Source organism: Talpa occidentalis, unplaced genomic scaffold, assembly GCF_014898055.3.
Source record: "Talpa occidentalis isolate TD23 unplaced genomic scaffold, MPIMG_talOcc4v2.1 talOcc4.5, whole genome shotgun sequence".
Lineage (NCBI taxonomy): Eukaryota > Metazoa > Chordata > Mammalia > Eulipotyphla > Talpidae > Talpa > Talpa occidentalis.
Window position 1 is genome coordinate 121491634 of NW_023604861.1, and position 19490 is coordinate 121511123.

Genomic DNA, 19490 nt, shown 5'->3' on the forward strand with positions numbered 1-19490 from the left:
AATAAATAATAAAAAAACATAAAAATTTAAAAATTAAAAAATAAAATAAAGAGTAAATCTCAATGCTGTCTAATGTGAGTGACCTGGGTCTTGAATACTTTGAATTTCCTGGCTTCTGGGAGGGCAATTTGGACTGAAGTGGAAGACAGTGAGATAATCTTGTCCTCTGGGAAATTAAGTGACATTTGATGACTGCTGAGACCTAGCCTTCAATATGTTAACTGATTAAAATCAGTAATTACAGGATTTTGGTCTATAGGATTTTTTTTTAGAATTTTATTGTGAACTTTTCCTGATTTAATTTGGTGTACCATCTTCTACAGGAATCTGATTATCCTATCACTAATTCCTATGCAAAGATTTAATCCAAACATTTCTGACTGGTAGAAGTTTTTATTAATCTTTTACAGATTTTTTTTAACGTTCTTCATTTTCTTTGTTTTACACTTTTTTCCCTAGACTTTTCCCCACCACCACTATCCCTTATATCCTTCTGACCCTTTCTTCCTGCCCCCTTAGAAGTCCATTTCATTTATATAATTTTATTTTTTTATTTATATAACTTTATACTTAGATTTTAGCTAGCATGCCAGTGCTAGCTTAACTGACTCCTCTTTCTCTTAAATTGACTTTTATCTTTCTTGGCATGTAGCCCACCACCAACCAGACATGCTAGAGAACCTTTCATTCCCTGGTCACATATTGTTTGTCCCTCCTTTATTCATAAGGAAGCAGCTCTGCACTTCATACATAAGAGAGCATCATGTCCCCGAATTCCCCTTTTTCTTCAGAGAACAACTTATTATCCAAAATACTGCTCAGCTCCATATTCAGGCTTTATGTAAATACTATCGATTATCACCTAGCTTTTCCTTGTGATAATTTCCTTGTCTTGGAAAAATATTTTTTCTTCCCATGCTTCGATCTTGAAAGTGTACAATTTTTTCATAGAAATAGCACTTGACACCATAGCAAACTATTTTAGAAATAAGACATCTAATACGCCTAAGTCTTTTATTTATTTGGATCTAAGAAGAATTTGCATGAAAATGAGCCTATATGGCAGGTACAGAATGTACTGTAACAGCACCAGAGAGGTACATCCTCTCTGCTCTACAGAGCCTCAGTGTTTAATACATACATGTGACTTTAATAATAAAACCAGAGAGTCCAGGGAAAAAGGAGCCCTTTAGAAAAAAAATCAGTTTAGAGTGACTTTTCAAATTGACCATTCCTTTTCATATACGTAAATTCAAATAACAAATACATTCAGAGGCCCAAATGTTGGCATAGAGTAAAATCATTTTCATTTATTTTTTCTGCATCTTAGAATTTGAAGGCATAAAATTAAATACGTTGAATGTAATAAATTCATCCATACAAGTGCAAGTGTCAGCTATAATGCATTTTATGGCAGATTTATCATTTAAAAAATGTACCAGTAAATCAAAAAAAGAGAGATGTCCTTTTAACTTTTATTGAAGTGTATGTAGGAGGTCTTCAGAAATCAAATATGAGCATGAAGATATGGCCAAACATAAAACCTATCAAATTCAGTGAAAAGTTGTTGACTTTAAATAGTAGTTGTAAGAATGACCAATATATATTCTTTGTTAACAACCCCTCACTCTACAGTAAAAAAAAAAAATAAAATAAAATAAAGATTCAGTAAACATTCTTTCCTAAGGTAGTTTCCCTTATATAGCAGTGATTTATCCATTTCTTTGTATACACAAATTTGTTGAACATACCAATCAGTGGTTCTCACAATTGAAAAATAAAAGCACAAAAAAGTTTACACTCTTGTACAGGTAAATAAAAGATCACCTTGAATTAAATTGGATCTCCTTAAGGGCATAGTATAGTTTCTGTTTCATTACCTATAACATAATTAGTTTCTTACATACAAATATTGACATATTTGGCTTGTGCTTCAAAGCCTTGTGTCTTACGAAGTCCATTTCAAAGCAGCTCATAATTTGAAGTCACTGGAGATTTCTTTACTGCCGCTGGGTTTGACCTGATCGTGCAATGGAGTCTCCTCTGCACCTGCTGTGGCACTGGACATCTCTGAGGTGTCATCGGCATCAGGGTCCAAGCCTTCAGGACAAGGAAGTTTTAGCAGCTCTTCCCGTAGCTGAGCAGTGTGACGCTTCATGGGGCAAAATGAGTAATGTTAGAATGGTAAACCCCAGTGTTCTAGCACAAAATCATTTGCGTGAGGAATTGAGTTTAAAACAAAACCACACATATGTAACAAAGCACTTTCCTTATACTAGCTACTATGACAGGTTGTGAACAAAAATAGCAAAAATTCCTAATCTCAAAATAACTGATGTTTCTGAAAAGCCTGAGTCACACATCAGAAGATACCACCATGCTGCAACACAAAGCATTACTAATAACATAGAGAAAACCATTATTTGCTACATACCCAATTTTTCAATCAAAAATCATAACTTCAGATGCTGCATCTGTGTAATTTTTTTTTGAAAGAGAAGTTTACAAATAAAAATAAATCCACTGGTAATAAACCTAATGAAAGAGGTGAAAGGACCTAAACAAAGAAAATTAGAACACATTGTTCAAAGAAATGGAAATACATACTCTGCTCATGGATTGGAAGAATTAACATTATCAAAATGGCCATCCTACTGAAAGCAATTACAGACTCAATGCTATTCCAATAAAAATTTCAATGACATTCTTCAAAGAAATAGGACAAATATTGATGAAATTCATGTGGAACCACAAAAAAAAAAAAAAAAAAAAAAACCAACCTCGAATAGCCAAAGCTCTCCTGACTAAAAAGGAGAATGGAGGTACTATACTCCCAGATTTCCAACTATACTACAAAGCCATAATAATTAAAACTGTATCGTACTGGAACAAAAACAGACACACAGATCAATGGAATTGAATAGAAAACCCAGAAATTAACCTTTGACAAAAGAGCAAAGATTATGCAAGGGTACAACGACAGTTTGTTCAATAAGTGCTGCTTGGAAAACTGGACTGCTACATGCAAAAGAATGACGCCAGACTAATACCTAACACATTTCACAAAAACCAACTCAAAATGGACAAAAGACCTGAAACTATGAAATATACAGAAGAAAATATAGGCAACACATTACATGACATACATCTCAGTAACATCTTTAAAGACACATACCTGAAAGCAAAGAAAGTGAAGGAAAAAATGAATAGCTGGGGCTACATCAAATTAAAAAGCTTTTGTACAGCAAAAGAGGTATTAACCAAAACACCTACTGATCAGGAGAAAATTTTTTCACACAATACTGCTGATATGGTATTAATCACAAAGATCTAAAAAGAGCTCGGACAACTCAACAAAACAAAGTAAACAATCCAGTCAAAAAATGGGCAGAAGAACTAAAAAGACTCTTCTCCAAAGAGGAAATGCAAATGGCCAACAGGTATATAAAAAAATGTTCAACATCACTTGTAATCAAGGAAATGCAAATCAAAACCACAATGAGATAACACCTTACATCAGTGAGAATGGCTCATATTAAGAAAACAGGAAACAACAAATGTTGGTGAGATTGTGGAGAAAAAGGAACTCTCCTGCACTACTGGTGGGAATAAAAACTGTTCCAGCCAATATGGAAAGCTGTGTGGAGGTTCCTCAATCTACTAAAAATGGAGTTTCCATATGACCTAGCAATTTCACTCCTAGGAATCTACCCAAAGGACACAAAAATATTAATTCAAAAGGATACCTGTGTCCCTATGTTTATTGCAGCACTATTTACAACAGGTAAGCTATGGAAACAACCCAAATGCCCAAAAGTAGATGACTGGATCAAAAAAATGTGGTATATATACACAATGGAATATTACTCAGCGATCATATAAGATAAACTAATGCCATTCACAGCAACAGGGATGGAGCTGGAAGGGATTATGCTCAGTGAAATAAGCCAGAAAGAGAAAGAAAAACATTGCATGGTTTCACTTACAGGAGGAATATAGGGGAACCAGATAAGGGATCAGGAAAAAAAAAAATGGTAATAAATCAAAAAACAAAATTAACAGGCAACTATAAATCAGAGTCACTCTGTGGGGTGGCGGGGGGAGGAGAGGGATCAAAACAGGGGAGCAAAAAGCACAAGGGACTATGGTGATGATGCACGGTGAATTGGCGGTGGAAATTATACGGGGAGTACACCCAAGAGAAAAAAGCATACATTGTACAAAAAGGGAAAATGATGTAAAATATATATATATATATAATTAAAAAACTTTAAAGCAATACATAAATTAAAAGCATAACTTTTAATGAAACTAGGGGGAAAAAATCCACAGCTATAATAGTGAATGAAAACAGGTATTTGTAAGTTATTAGGCCCTATGTAAAACATTCACAAAATATTTCACACTTTGTTTGAATTAATGCTCAGGAGAAACCTTAGAAACAAGTTTTTAATGTTTTTTTAATTTACACTAGTAAAAAAGATATAGAGATAACATGACTTTGTAATACCCCATCCTGCCATTTACAGAAAGCTACAGAGATGGTAACAGAGAGTGACAAATTGCCTATATACACTAACTTTTGACTTATAATTTTCTGGTGTAAAAGAAATTATTTCCAATCCCATACTAATGGCTTTGTAAATTAGTTGTGTCAACTATCCTTGAAAATTAATCACTATTTACAGAACAATTTTAATATGAACTACTGAATTCAACACTGACAACAGTTTGAACTGTCACTTTTAAAGATTAAATGATAAACATCAGGGGTACAGAGATGAGAAAAAAAGAATAAGACAGCCCTAAGATTATTTTTATATATATATATATATATATATATACAATCATTCAGGAAAAGGTAAAGTAAAAACATACAAAGAATTTAAAAGTGTGATAAGAAAAAGAACTAGGACCTTCTACAGATAGAAACTATGATAGAAAAGATACATATTTAAGTCTCATGAATATTTTAAGAGGTAGGCTTAGGGTGTTACAAAAGTTTAAGCTAAAGGAATTAAAAAAGTTATTCAAAGAAAGTAGTTGTCTGGATCTTCTAACCACTCTATAAAATTCTGTTGGCTCAGTCTTTGTACCCATTTTTAATTTTATGAACAGTCGATTCACTGTCAAACAGAATTTACATTTTGGGTAGCAGTTTACGTCCCTGAACTTAAAATAAATTCAACATTTTTTTCTATTCCCTCCATCCTTTCCATCTGGCAATCATGCTAGGAAGGCTTACTCACCTTGAGAGCTGCTGCATGGTGAGACATAGTTCTGCCTACCCTTTTATCACTGCTGTACTGCTGGATGTCTGCGATCCACTCCTCACATTGGGCCATGATCTCTACTCTCTTCAAGTAAAAATGTTTGTGTATAACCTTAACAAATATACAAGGGAACAAAATGTGCTTAAGCCAGATTTTAAAAAACAAAATATGTAGTATTACAAAGAAATGAAATCTAAAACACACAACAATGTCGTTCTCTTGATAAAATGCAATTTAGTAAAGTCTACATTATTAATGGGGAAAAAATCACATTTATAACATCAAATGACAAGTGTTGAAATATCCAATTCTTTAAGCAAAGAAATAATGCCCAATCCTAATCATTCCTGTAGTTAATCCTGTCTACAGAGGATAAGACATATATGATGCCATGTATTCCAAAGTTGAATCTAAATAACCAGGAGAAAGAATTAGACAAAAAGAAAAATTGTCAACATTTCTATCTTTAAAGGAGAACACAAAAAATACCTAGGCAACTAAGAAACTCTGAATGTCTTTTCACACAGAAACCAAAATGGAGTCCTAAAAAGAGCACCATTAATACATTCTTAGTATTATCTTCTGCTTAATTTATGAATGGGATTTAATTTTTTGAAGTCAAATTTCCTTACAATGATTGTGGTTTAAATTTGGGATTTAAAAAATTACCCTGATTCCGAAAACCAGACAGAGATATCAGAAAAAAAAGAAAAAATATAGATCACTATATCACTACTGGACAAATGAAAAATCTTCAACAAGAATTTAGCAAAGCAAATTTGTTAATACATTGAAAGGATCATATAAAATGATCAAGTGAGATCTATTTCAGGGCTGCATGATGATGAAAGATAAGTCAATCATCATGCTATATCACATCAACAAAATGAAAAGCAATCAATAAGATCAACACATATTTATAACGAATATTCAATAAAATCGGTATAGAAGGTAAGTACCACATTAATAAAAGCTGTATAAAACAAACCCACAGCTAGCACCATACCAAATGGTAAAAAATTGAAAGCTTCTCAATTTTTCAACATTAAGAACAAGAAAAATAATAACATTATGATTTCACTCGTAAGTGGTATATAATGAAACAAATCAAATGAACAAACAGAACAAAATTTTACTTATTTTTTTCCATTTTTACAGAGTTTTTTCAAAGATTTATTTTTATTTATTCATACAAGAACTGGGATGCAGGCCAGAGGTGTGGGGGTGACAGGATTCACTAGAGATAGAGTGGGGGAGAAGAACGGGCAGATCAACCAAAATATGCTGCTGAGGGGGCGCAGCAGGCAAGATAGGAGAGGTCTGCTGCACCCCGTGGGTCAGCTCCCTGGCCAGGGATGGAACTCAGGCCACAGTGGCTGGAGATAGTGTGATAGCACTGGGTCTTTAACCCCTGCGCTACCGGGGCGGCCCAGAGACATTTTTTAATTGAGGTAACATCACTCTGCATCACTGTTTGTGTTGTGCAAGTATATGATCTCACACATTCAGATGTTGTTACCATACCACACCCACCACCAAAATACCCATACTAAAATAAACTTTTAGACTTCAAGAACAAAATAGTGTGTACCAGAAGGAAAGTCGGAACTGGTGCAGGATACTGGGTAAAAGGGTTCAAATGTATGTTACATATGGAAACTCAACTTTTGGTGACAAGTATAATGTAGCATATAGAATATTAAGTCTGTATGTCTGAAACTTACATGTTATAAACCAATTTCACCTCAATAAAAGTGAAAGGAAAAAACTAATTAATAAAACTGCTCCAACATGTAGTCAGCTTTTCAATGCAAGAAGTTTTAAAATACAACTTTTCTGTATTATCAGTTTTTTTAGGACTAACTCTAAAAACTGTAATCAAGTTTACTTATCCTACAGATATTCTGAATCTGAGAGCAAATATAATACTATCAAACTATATACTACAGTGGCTTTAATAAAGTATTTTATTTTATTGAACCTACCTCTTTAAAGCATGGTGAAGGGTTTCTGATTTGTTCTAGCATTGCCCACTTAACTGTTGCTTGTCTAATGTTTCCATCATATTCTCGAGAACTCTGTGTTCCACTGGGAGTGCCTCTAGACCGTTCATATCCTGGCTCATTAAAATAAGGTTCAGCTACTAGTATAAGGGACTGAACAGACACCAACACCTGAAGAACAAAGGAAATAATAAATAGTTTTAAGAGGACATTTTTACTACCAGCAAACTGGTATTTTGCTTTATCAATCAGGAGTACATTTTACCATCACTTATTTCTATCACCATAGAATTGATGTTAATAATTATGAAATTGAAAGATGCTGTTGCTTAAGCAAAATTAAGGTAGGTAGAATCTTACACAATATTTAAGAATACAATATTTAAGTATTATGTTTTATATTCTTGAATCCTTGACTAAAATAAAAGTAGATGTGTCCATCATATTTCCTAAAAAGCTAAAAAACATCTGTTTATGAAAATCCCATACCAATTTATACTCTGAAAAATCATGAAGCTAACCATGTACTCTTAATGCTTACTTATAAGGAAAAATGATACATAAGGCAATCTATATTCCAAGAAAAATTAACTTTTTGGAAGCTCTTACTGACAAGATGGTCTCACCACTAAAAGACCACCTCAGACCCCAGAGTTAATATACCAGCAGGCTTGTTTCTCCAGATTTGAGACTCACTCATAGCTAGTATAATATTGCTAGCTAATATACCTATACAATTAGCAAATAAAACATTTTTGGAAGCAGAAGAAACTAGATACCATATGCCTCCATGGCAAATGAAAAAGGATTAAAGGTAACTGCACTTTCATTAGCAAAGATGACTGAAGAATGTCAACTAAATATATCTTTGAAGTCAAAGGATAAATGGGGGAAATTTTTAAATGGGAACTTTTTAGAAAACTTTTTAAATGGAAACTTGAACCTGAAATATATGATCTAAGAACAGATAATATTAAACATACCGAAGAGTGCCATATTACTGATATCAAGTTCAGAAAAATGATAAGTATAATTCTGAGATAAAGATAACCATTTTTTTAAACTTCCTGAAATTAAATGTATCATTGAAATAAAACAAATAGAAAATAATCCCCATTTTTCCACAATAGCAGAAAAAGAATTTAAAAATTCATCACAAATCTGCAAAAAAGGACTCATTTTATACACACACACACACCCCACCTTACCTTGAGATACAGTTGTATAAATTTCAGGCAGTTGTTGATTCAAATAGTTTAAAAATTATTTCAAATTTATAACATACTTGTTTTAAAACAAATTAAGAAACCATAAAAAACAGGTGCTTTATGTATCAGAACAAAAAATATTATGTTTGAGAGGTTATTTGGGCATAATTTACTGTCTGCTAACAGAAAAAGTAAATACATTAGATTTTTTTTATTTAATTTATTTATTTATTTAAATTATTTTCTTATATATAATAAATTTTATTTTTATATTCCCCATACAATTGCAACCCCCCCATTCTGACCCCAATCCCTTCCCTCCCGCCCCCCACCCCCAAAAAGTGTCTCTGGTTCATAATTTTTTGTTGATTTTGATTTTCACTTTCTTATAGTTATTCATTTTCCTGGTCCCTTATTTAAGTTTTCTAGATTCCTGCTATGAGTGAGACCATCCAGTATTTTTCTTTTTCTTTCTGGCTTATTTCGCTGAGCATGATCCCTTCCAGCGCCATCCATGTTGCTGCAAATTGCATGTGTTTATCTTTTTTGAATGCTCAGTAATATTTCATGGTATATATGTACCACATCTTCTTGATCCAGTCATCTATTTTTGGGCATTTGGGCTGTTTCCAAAGCTTAGCTATTGTAAATAGAGCTGCTATAAACATAGGGGTGCAGGTGCTCTTTGGAATTGATGTTTCTGTGTCCTTTGGGTAAATACCTAGGAGTGGAATTGCTGGATCATTTGGAAGCTCTATGTTTAGTAGGTCCAGAAATCTCCACACAGCTCTCCATAGTGGTTGGACCAGTTTGCACTCCCACCAACAGTGCAGAAGAGTTCCTTTTTCTCCACACCCTCACCAACATTTGTTGTTGCTAGTTTTTTTAATATGTGCCATTCTCACTGGTGTGAGATGGTATCTCATGGTAGTTTTTTTTTTTTTAATTTATTTATTTATTTATTTATTTATTTATTTATTTATTTATTTAATAGAGGCATGTTTTATTTATTTATTTATTTGTTTGTTCATTTGTTTTGTTTATACATGCACTGGGCACAGTCAGAAGCGCGGGAGGGTGAGAGAATTCACCAGAGCCAGAGCGGGGAGCAGAACAGGCAGAAGGACCGAAGTACACTGCTGAGGGGAGCAGCGGGTGGCAGGAGAGGTCTGCGCACCATGTGGGACCCTCCTCCGGTGGCCGGGGAGCAGCCGGGAATCGAACCGGCGCCGCAGAGGCTGCGGGCAGCTTCGCAACCCAGCGCTCTACCGCTGAGCCACCGGGGAGGCCCTCTCATGGTAGTTTTGATTTGCATTTCCCTGATGACAAGTGATGTTAAACATTTTTTCATATGCCTATTGACCATTTGCATTTCCTCTTCAGAGAAGTTTCTTTTTAGCTCTTCTGCCCATTTTTTGACTGGATTATTTTCTTTATTGTTGTTGAGTCTCATCAGCTCTTTGCAGATTTTTGTGATCAGTCCTTTATCATTAGTGTTGTATGCAAAAATGTTCTCCCAGTTGGTGGGGTTTCTCTTTGTTTTTGTTATTGTCTCTTTTGCTGTGCAGAAGCTCTTTAATTTGATGTAGTCCCAGCTGTTTATCTTTGCCTTCACTATCACTGCGTTGGGTGATGTGTCTCTAAAGATGTCTTTGATGTACATATCACGTAGTGTTTCTCCTATATTTCCTTCTATGTATTGTATGGTTTCAGGTCTTATGTCTAGTTCTTTAATCCATTTTGAGTTGATTTTTGTGTATGGTGTGAGGTAGTGGTCAAGCTTCATTCTTTTGCATGTAGTGACCCAGTTTTCCCAGCACCATTTATTGAACAAACTTTCTTTGCTCCAATGCATATTCTTTGCTCCTTTGTCAAAGATTAGTTGACCATAAATCTGTGGGTTTATTTCTGGATTTTCTATTCGATTCCATTGGTAAATACATTAGATTTTAACATTTACATTTGATAACAAAAGATACAGTAAAAGATGAAGACTTTTAGGAATTAAATTCAAAGAATAATTTTAAGCTTTTTTATTACCAAGTGGCATCTTTTGTTTGTTTTAAAGACCAATTTTTAAAGACATTATCTTCTAATTACCTTTGAAGTATGTACCTTTCCAGAGATATATAAATGCCACTTTTTCTTCAGTGAACTTAGCTATTAGGAGTCATAACATTCTCTTTATGGATTTCTGGAGTCCAGAATTATCTGACCTGTTTATAAAGTCATTTCATTTCAAAAAATACTGTATTGTAGCCCACAAAAACCTGGGTATGAAATACAGTAAAGTAATAAATTGCTAGTAAGAAATAACCTTTTTAAAAAAGGATTGGGATTTCAATTTTTTTTAAAGATTTATTTATGCATACAAGAACTGGGGTGTAGGCCAGAGGTGCAGGGAGTGAGAGGATTCACCAGAGACAGAGCAGGAAGCAGAATAGGCAGATCCACTGAAACGCACTGCTGAGGGGTGCAGCAGGTAAGACAGGAGAGATCTACTGCGCTATGTGGTCACCTCCCTGGGAGGGAACACAACTCACACTGGAGAGGCTGGTGACAGCTTCATAGCGCTGAGACTTTAACCCCTGTGCCACCAGGGAGGCTCTGGGATTCTATATTAAAAGTAGTAAGATTATCTAACTATGAGAACCAGGACATAAAGCCTAAAGTCACATAGACCACAGTACACAGATTTATCTATCTACTCAAAACCCATTTTGTGTCTCCTATAAAATTATAGAATAATTATGAGAGTAACTTTATAGAATGACTGTGAGAATTAAATATTTTTTTGTATAGGTGGTGCTCATGTTTAATAAGCAATAGCTTTTCACTGCTGGAGTAAAAAATAATACTATGCATCCAGAAAATAGTAAAATACAGAATAATATTCACTTCTATTCTAGAAATAAAATATTTTTACCTATGTAATAGGGGCATACAAAAATGCAGTCAGCATGAGTTCCTTTTAGATCAACAGAATTTAATTAGAAGAGCTACGTGGAGCAAATAAAAAAAAATATTTATTCTGGCTACAGTGTTTTCTTAAAATCCGAGTTTAAAATGAATTGGAACTGAACAAAAATAACCCACTCCATGCCATAACATGGATAACGCATATAGCTAATAATTTAATAACATTATATAATTTCATTCCACACTGTAGGCTCACTTATTCTTAGTCAGTTCTTTGGTATTTTCACAAAATCAAGAGTTAAAGACTTTAGTTCACAAGATGAATTTACTGTCACTCTATTTTAGCTTCATGCTATCATCCACAATATTGCAAAAAGTTCTTTTTTTGTAATTTGTTCAGGGACCAAATCTAGAACCATATAAGAGCTTCCTTTCCCTATGTATCAAAACAAAAATTTTATTCCCTTTGTATGGTCTTCTACTGGGCCACTCAACTAGTCTACAATCATGTCTCCACGGTTATATACTCCTTTAGTCACTATATTCTTACTATACAAAATTACAACTTATTCTTTAGAATATCTGGTTTACTATAATCTTCCTCCAATCCTAGACCCATTAAGAAATACTAACTTTTGATTTCCTTCATTTTCATGCTATAGCTTATAAAAGGACTTAGCTTATTGTTCCAGTATATTAAAAAATTTATAAATATTTCAAACACAGTACAGTATGAAATCTAAAATGTTAATGTGTAATTAGAACCATATTATATAAGATACATAATTGAAAGAAATTTTTTTTTCATCATTGTTCCTTTTTAAACAATGTGTGCTTCCCCCTCCTCCACCTAGGTAGAGTTCCCATAGAATCTCCTTCACCAATGCACCCGTGCACCATCACCACAGTCCCCTGTGCTCCTCCCTCCCTCCCTCCCTCTCCCTCTTCCTCCCCTGCAGGATGTCTCTGGTTTATAATTGTTTTTGTTTTGTTTTATTTTGTTATTATTTTTCCCCCCGTGTCTTATTCGATTTCCCTATATTCCTCCTATTAGGGAAACCATCCGATATTTTTCTTTTTCCTTCTGACTTACTTCACCGAGCATAATTCTATAAGGGAAAGAAATTCTAATAGGTATAACTGTCTCCAGTCATTCAAAACTGTAAATACCTACCTCTGTGGAAAATTCTGGTGCTCTTGAATAGGACTGTAATCATAGGCTCATTATAAGAATAATGGTAGTATATATAGTATATATTAGTTAACACTTACAGCCAGTTTTAAATGGCTGACTAGGGCCTCCCTGGTGGCCCAAAGAGTTAAGACACAACATATGGGGCCTCCCTGGTGGCTCAAGGAGTTAAGCACTGCACTATGAAGCATATGAAGCAATCCGCAGCCTCTGCAGCACGAGTTCAACTCCCCCGCCAGCCAGGGAGAAACCCATATGGTGCAGCAGACCTCTCCTGACTTGCCCGCTGCTTCCCTCAGCAGTGTATTTCAGACAATCTGCCTGTTCTGTTCCTTGCTCTGTCTCTGGTGAATCCTGAGACCACCCCCCCCCCACCCCGCAACACACACACACATGCGCACACACCTCTGGCCTATACCACAGGTCTCATATGCATAAATAAATAAATCTTTAAAAAATAAATGGCTGACTGTAAAAACCACTGAATATGGATAACCCCTCTTATATGTATTTATTAACATCCAACTAGAATAAAGTACTTACAAGGCATTAGTAGGTATTTTAAGTATCTACTTAAACAAGCAACATTAAAAAGCAGTTATACAAACAATGCTAACATTTGGTGCTAGTGATAAAATGTAATCATGCTTGATGACAGTTGTAATGGTATGATACTATGACTTTCTGGTTTTAAATTATGTGAATATGTGAAGAGGTGTGACCCTAAACCCCTAAATCATATACACTGTTAATCCAACATTACCTCAATAGAAAATGTAATTTTAAAAAAAGGAGAAAAAGCAAGTAAGACTGACTAGGATATGGCTGGATATAAACCTATGGAATAAAACTAAAATTGTGATCTTTTATAGAAATAAATTTTATTCTTTTGAATGTTTCACTGCAAAGAAACTAAGTAGTAGACTAGAACTGACTATTATTCATTTGTAAAATGAAGCAGTAGTTACTTGGAGGAATATGCCAGTAACTTCTGTTGTTGCATGAATCATATTATCTCTTTTTTCTACATCTTTTTATTACCACAAAAGGAAAAAAAAGTACTATTTATTTAATTGTTAAGGATCCAAAAAATCAAAAAAAGGGATATAGTAAGGAATTTGTTTTTACATCTTCCTCGACCTAATTCAAAATTAAAAAACTCTTTCAGAGCAGGTCAATTTTAGTAGGCTTAACTGGGGATAATTTATATCATCTTTCCTGAAATAAACACTATGTAAATGTGTATTTAAACTACTCTGTAGTAATAATAATTTGTTTCTGTCTCAATAAGCAAGCAAAAAGTTAATTCATCCCATTACACTTACTTATCCAACTCTTCTGCTGGGATACTGAACTATAAAAATAAATCATCAACAAGAAACACTTGACAGAAGATGTAAAATTTTATTTCTTTTGTCAAGTAACGGATTATAGAAATAACCATATAAAATTCAAGACTGTGTAATCTGTGCATCGAATTTTCTACAAAATAATAACTGCAAACTCCTGTTTTATGAATATCAGGATAGTATTTCTGAGTCTCAGATGTGTCCAATTATTAACTAGATTATAGAAGAACCATGTCATATGTGGACAAATATATAATACTTGCAAATGTATTAAATTCTACTCACATGAGTTTAAACCTATAGTTGACTGGGAGATGGGAGAGAATGATCCTACTGCTGTACCATAATGTACTTGAAAGGCAACTTAGGGATTTTTCACAATACAATTTTAACAAAATAATTTTTGTCTTATACCTGAACTCAAACCTATAAGCTATTTATTTAATAAGTATTTCCTATTAATCTTTTCTTTTTCCTTTTTTTTTTTTTTTTGGTTTACTTTTATTCTTGACCACTGGGGAGGGAACCCTCTTAAAAATATATATAACTCTTTTATTTTCTAAGTAAAACTGTCAGAGAAATTTGTTTACTTGCAAAAAGCTTGAGGTCTGAGGATTCCACTTCTCCTCTGGTCTTCCATGCCATGTATTTAAGATGCTTAAACAAACCTGAGGAAATAGGGGGAAAAGCAGAAATAAATTAAAGAAGTTTCTTTTTTTAAAGTTTTTTTTTTAAAAACTAGAATTAAAAAAGAAATGCTCTCATGCAAAAATCACTCAGTTCTATGTGCCCAAACAAAACCCTAAGGATTGGGGTATTAAATTACCATCTTCAGACCTCCCCGGTAGCTGTGAAGCTGTCCACAGCCTCTGCAGCACGGGTTCAATCCCCGGCCAGCCCAGGAGAAACCAACATGGCACAGCAGACCTCTCCTGCCTCGCCTGCTGCTCCCCTCAGCAGTGCTTTCGGTCCGTCTGCCTGTTTTGCTCCCCACTCTGTCTCTGGTGAATCCTCTCACATCCCTGCACCTCTGGCCTGTGCCCAAGTTCTTCTATATAAAAATAAAATCTTTGAAAAAAAATTTTTTTTCTTAAAAAAAAAAAAGCAGAGGTACATTTCTTTGCTATTTTTTAAACGCCCTGTGAAAGCAATAATGCTAGCTACATACCTTAATTCATTAAACAGGCAATTTCATTAATAATTTCACTAAACTTGTATCTAAACACCTTTTTATTATTCAAAGCACTGCCAGACATATAAGTTTGATTTTTAGAGCACGCCTACGACTAATCAATATAGACTAACCTATTTATATATCTACAACCCACAGTAAATGTTGTTGCAGGTGTGAAATACAACAAAGACTATGTAATTGAGGATACTGGACTCTCAAGTTCTTACCTATTTTCAAGTTCTTACCTAAGTGTTAAAAAAGCCATTTCTTAAATAAACATTAATATTTTTTACTTAACCTCTATTCAAGCTCCAGTCTCTCTCTTGAGTAAAGTTCACACTGCTATTTACTCTTTTCTCCTTAGTTATACTTGACCTCTCCTTTGCTGTCCCAAAGAAAGCAAGCTTGACTTCCACTTAAATACCCTGCAAACTAATTCCCATTTTATGACCTAATGATAAAAACAAAATAACTTGCAAGCAGATCTGAAAAAGGCTGTACAACTTTTGAAACTAGGAAGGCAAAACAGGGAGAACTTGAGCCATTTTTTAACAACCTCAACCTCAAGTAGTAGTCATTTGCACATCAGATAAGAAGTATTTGTGAAGTTCATATATCTATTTCTTCTGATCTTCTAGTGATTTTTAAATTTTGAATAATCTCGGTGTGGAACCTACTGTCGATAGTCCATCAAACTGTCCACAATTACTTGGAAAGTGATAATTGTTCTTTTAAATGTAGTCTTTAAAAGGTTTACCAACATAAGAGAAAATTTTTATTATACCTCTTTCTCAAGTACTTTTTGAGGGACAGGAATGAAACTTCCTAGTTAAATATAAGAAAATATAAAACATTTTGAAATAGTTAAACTTTAAATATAAGTTTACAGTTGATTGTATCATGGAAATCATGAAGTTACTATAGTTAAAAAAAGATTGTGTTGAGCAAAAATGGAACACGGAGTTGACAGTACTATGCTTTTCCTAATCATTTTATCTTTAGGAGATTGTGAAAAGATAAATGGAATGGGAGGCACAGAAAGTTAAGAAAGGTGAGGGGCAAATATGGCTCTATTATTTCCTAACTGGGGTAGCTGTCAACTAGCTATGGAAAGTGAGGATTAAGTTAGTCCCTCAGTAACTTCCTAAGACTGTGTTTCTTAATACTGCTGGTGTTTCTTTCCCTTTTGGTTCCTTTATTTTCAGTCCTCAGGCTACTATTTTTTTTTTTTGTTTGCTTGTTTATACATGCACTGGGTACAGTCAGAAGCGCGGGAGGGTGAGAGAATTCACCAGAGCCAGAGGGGAGAGCAGAGCAGGCAGAAGGACCGAAGTACACTGCTGAGGGGACCAGCGGGCGGCAGGAGAGGTCTGCGCACCATGTGGGACCCTCCTCCGGTGGCCGGGGAGCAGCCGGGGATTGAACCGGCATGGCAGAGGCCGCGGGCAGCTTCGCAACCCAGCGCTCAACCGCTGCGCCACCAGGGAAGCCCCCTCAGGCTACTATTTTTAAATAAAGAAGAGAAGCTTAAAGAAAACCATGTGCTTTTGGAAAGAATGTAACTAAAAAAATTTTTTTCAAATTATGAAGAAACTTTTTATTACAATATTTTGATGTTAAAAGCAACAAACTGCAATTCCATTACCTTGCCATCATTATAAAGGTTGGGATTGAATCGCACACTATGACCACCAGTTGTCTCTAGATTCACAAGAGGGGGTGAACTTGGATAATCTTGAGGAAAATACACATCAAATTCAAAGCATCCATTAGCATAAGGAGTGTCTGCTGGACCAGTTATCAGAACCTAGTATACAAAAGAAACACACATTAGACTATGTTATTACTAATCCTGAATACTACTATTTAGGAAAAAAACATAATACAACATGAAAAGGAACTACCCTTATTGTCTATATATACAACTGTTATTTTATACACACACACACACACACACACCCCTCTACTAGAATTTGTAACTAGAAATTAAGTTAATTTATATATAGCATAATGCTTAACAAAGACAAAATCACAAATCTATGTCATTATTTAATGATAAAATACCCTCCCAGGCAATCCTATAATGAGGACTATTGTTTATAAAAAGGAACAGGAGAGCCTCCCTGGTGGCGCAAGGGGTTAAGCACCTCACTATGAAGCAATCCACAGCCTCTGCAGCACAAGTTCGATCCCAGGCTGGCCAGGGAAAAACCCGCATGGCGAGGCAGACCTCTCCTGTCTCGCCTGCTCCTCCCCTCAGCAATGTATTTCAGTCAGTCTGCCTGTTCTGTTCCCCACCCTGTCTCTGGTGGATCCTCTCACCTCCCGTATCTCTGGCCTGTAATTCAGCTCTTATATGCATAAATACATAAATCTTAAAAAAAAATTAAAAAAAAAAAGAAAAAAGAAAAAGAACAGGAAAGAGTATAGTCAAACAGATAGGGTGTATGAGATTTCTACTGAAAAATAAAGGAGCAAAACAAAAAAGCAAGTAAATAAAAAACCTGCCATTAGTCAATGGGTGAATAATTTTAACTGTCTAAGGAAGATAATGAAAATTCATAAAATAAATCCCAAATGTAAAGAAAGACCCCCCCAACTCCCACATGTAAAATGTTTAAAATTTCTTGATTCAGCATTGAATCAAGAAGCATGATGCTGATACAGACTTTGCTCAAAATGGTATTTTGGTATTTTCTTTTAAATCTTTTTTTTTTTATTAACACCAGTATTAGCCACATATTCTGAACAAAGGACTCCTCTTTCACTTACGTCCAAAATGGCAAACAGAACTTTTATTGAATTTATTAAAATACATGTTATTTTAAGATTGTTGGGGGATATTTGGATAATCAGATTAACCACAGATATAGGTCAAAAATTGTTTTTCCTACCTTCATGATGTCAAGTCGCTCCTCATCACAGCGCACAAACACACTGGAGGATGATGACAGAGGCAGTGAGGTTGAAAGTGTCACAGCTTCCTGGGCAAGGCGGCGGGCTCTGGCAGCACTGTTTGCATCATTTGCATTTTTCACCTGAGACATGTAGTGGTAATTTACTTTAAAACCCAATTTCCCATCTTCGTCTTCAGAAACCATCTCAAATGTATCTAAAAGAAGAAGAAAACACTGAAGAAAAAAAAAAGAACCAGAACGAAGGACAGTTGTTACAATAAAAAAATTACACCTAAATCAGTCCTTTTTCTACTTAAAATGGGAAAGACTACAACGGCAAACTATAAATGTTCAAGTAATAACTACACAGATGGATGGAATATGTAATAGAACCAAAAATAACAAATGATTTTTAATCTATAGTATGAAGATGTTTATAGATTATATCAAGTAGCTAAATGACAATGCAAAGAACTAGAATATTTCATCTCAAAATGAGTAATAGACACTATTTTTTGTAAAAATAATTCAGGACAAAATGCCAGAAAGTATTCTCATTATATTTCATTTCTAGAGGCCTCCCTCGTGGCACAGAGGTTAAAGACAGCGCTATTAAGCTATTGCCAGCCACTGCAGCCAGAGAGCAAACCAGGGAACAAACCACATGGTTCAGCAGCCCTCTCCTAACTCGCCCACTGCTCCTCTCAGCAGTGTATTTCGGTCATTCCTCCTATTCTGTTCTCCACTCTGTCTCTGGTGAGTCCTCTCACCCCCTGCACCTCTGGCCTATACCCCAGTTCTTGTATGCATAAATAAATAAATCTTATATAAAAAAAAGTAGAGTAAGTCTTTATATATTTGCAATTATTTTGAGTCAGAAGAGAGAAATACCAGACTGAAGTTTACTTTTGTGGTTCTTTTGGAATTTAAATTACTAAAATGAAAAATGTTATTAGGCTAAAATTTGGCTAATATAGGAAAAAACTACCTTTTGTGTACTTCAGCAGAATATAATTAATTCTTAACCATATATTTAGAAAGAGTTAGAAAGACTTAAAAGTTATTCTATAACTATAAACTATATATACAAAAGAAAGGAAATAAAGTGGATTTGAACTTTTCTTCGAATTCAGATTAAGCCCATCTTTGACCACTGAATTAAAACAAAGATAGTTAAATAAATTATAACACTTAATAAAAGCCAACTAGAGCAAAGATAGTCATTAAAAACAATAACTTCTACCTTGTGTTACATACAATTCTAAATATATGAGAAAATATTGTTATAAATAGCATTAATGTAGCAAATTTTACCAAGAACTTTACTAAGTGCAAGGTTCTAGGCAATGCTATTTGGGTTAAATAATAAACAGGAAACTGCATCTGCCCTCAAGAAGCTCATTATCTAAAAAAAAGGGGAAGTTCTATGAATAGGGTCACAGGTACTACAGTGTTTAAAATAGGAATGCTACAAT

At 34.5% G+C, this 19490-nt stretch overlaps 1 protein-coding gene across 6 annotated transcripts in view; it reads right to left on the reverse strand.

Annotated features, from left to right (window-relative positions):
- Positions 1–590: 590 nt before the first annotated feature.
- The window catches only part of BIRC6 (baculoviral IAP repeat containing 6), a 180431-nt gene continuing 161531 nt past the window's right edge, over positions 591–19490 (reverse strand). For all 6 annotated transcript variants that reach the window (XM_037528256.2, XM_037528253.2, XM_037528252.2 and 3 more), the window contains 6 exons: positions 18013–18230; positions 16764–16925; positions 14535–14612; positions 7259–7447; positions 5250–5384; positions 591–2152 (listed from right to left, as the gene is read on the reverse strand). In XM_037528256.2, coding sequence (XP_037384153.1) covers positions 1973–2152; positions 5250–5384; positions 7259–7447; positions 14535–14612; positions 16764–16925; positions 18013–18230 — 962 coding nt within the window. In that variant the 3' untranslated portion in view covers positions 591–1972. The remainder of the gene's footprint in view (positions 2153–5249; positions 5385–7258; positions 7448–14534; positions 14613–16763; positions 16926–18012; positions 18231–19490) is intronic.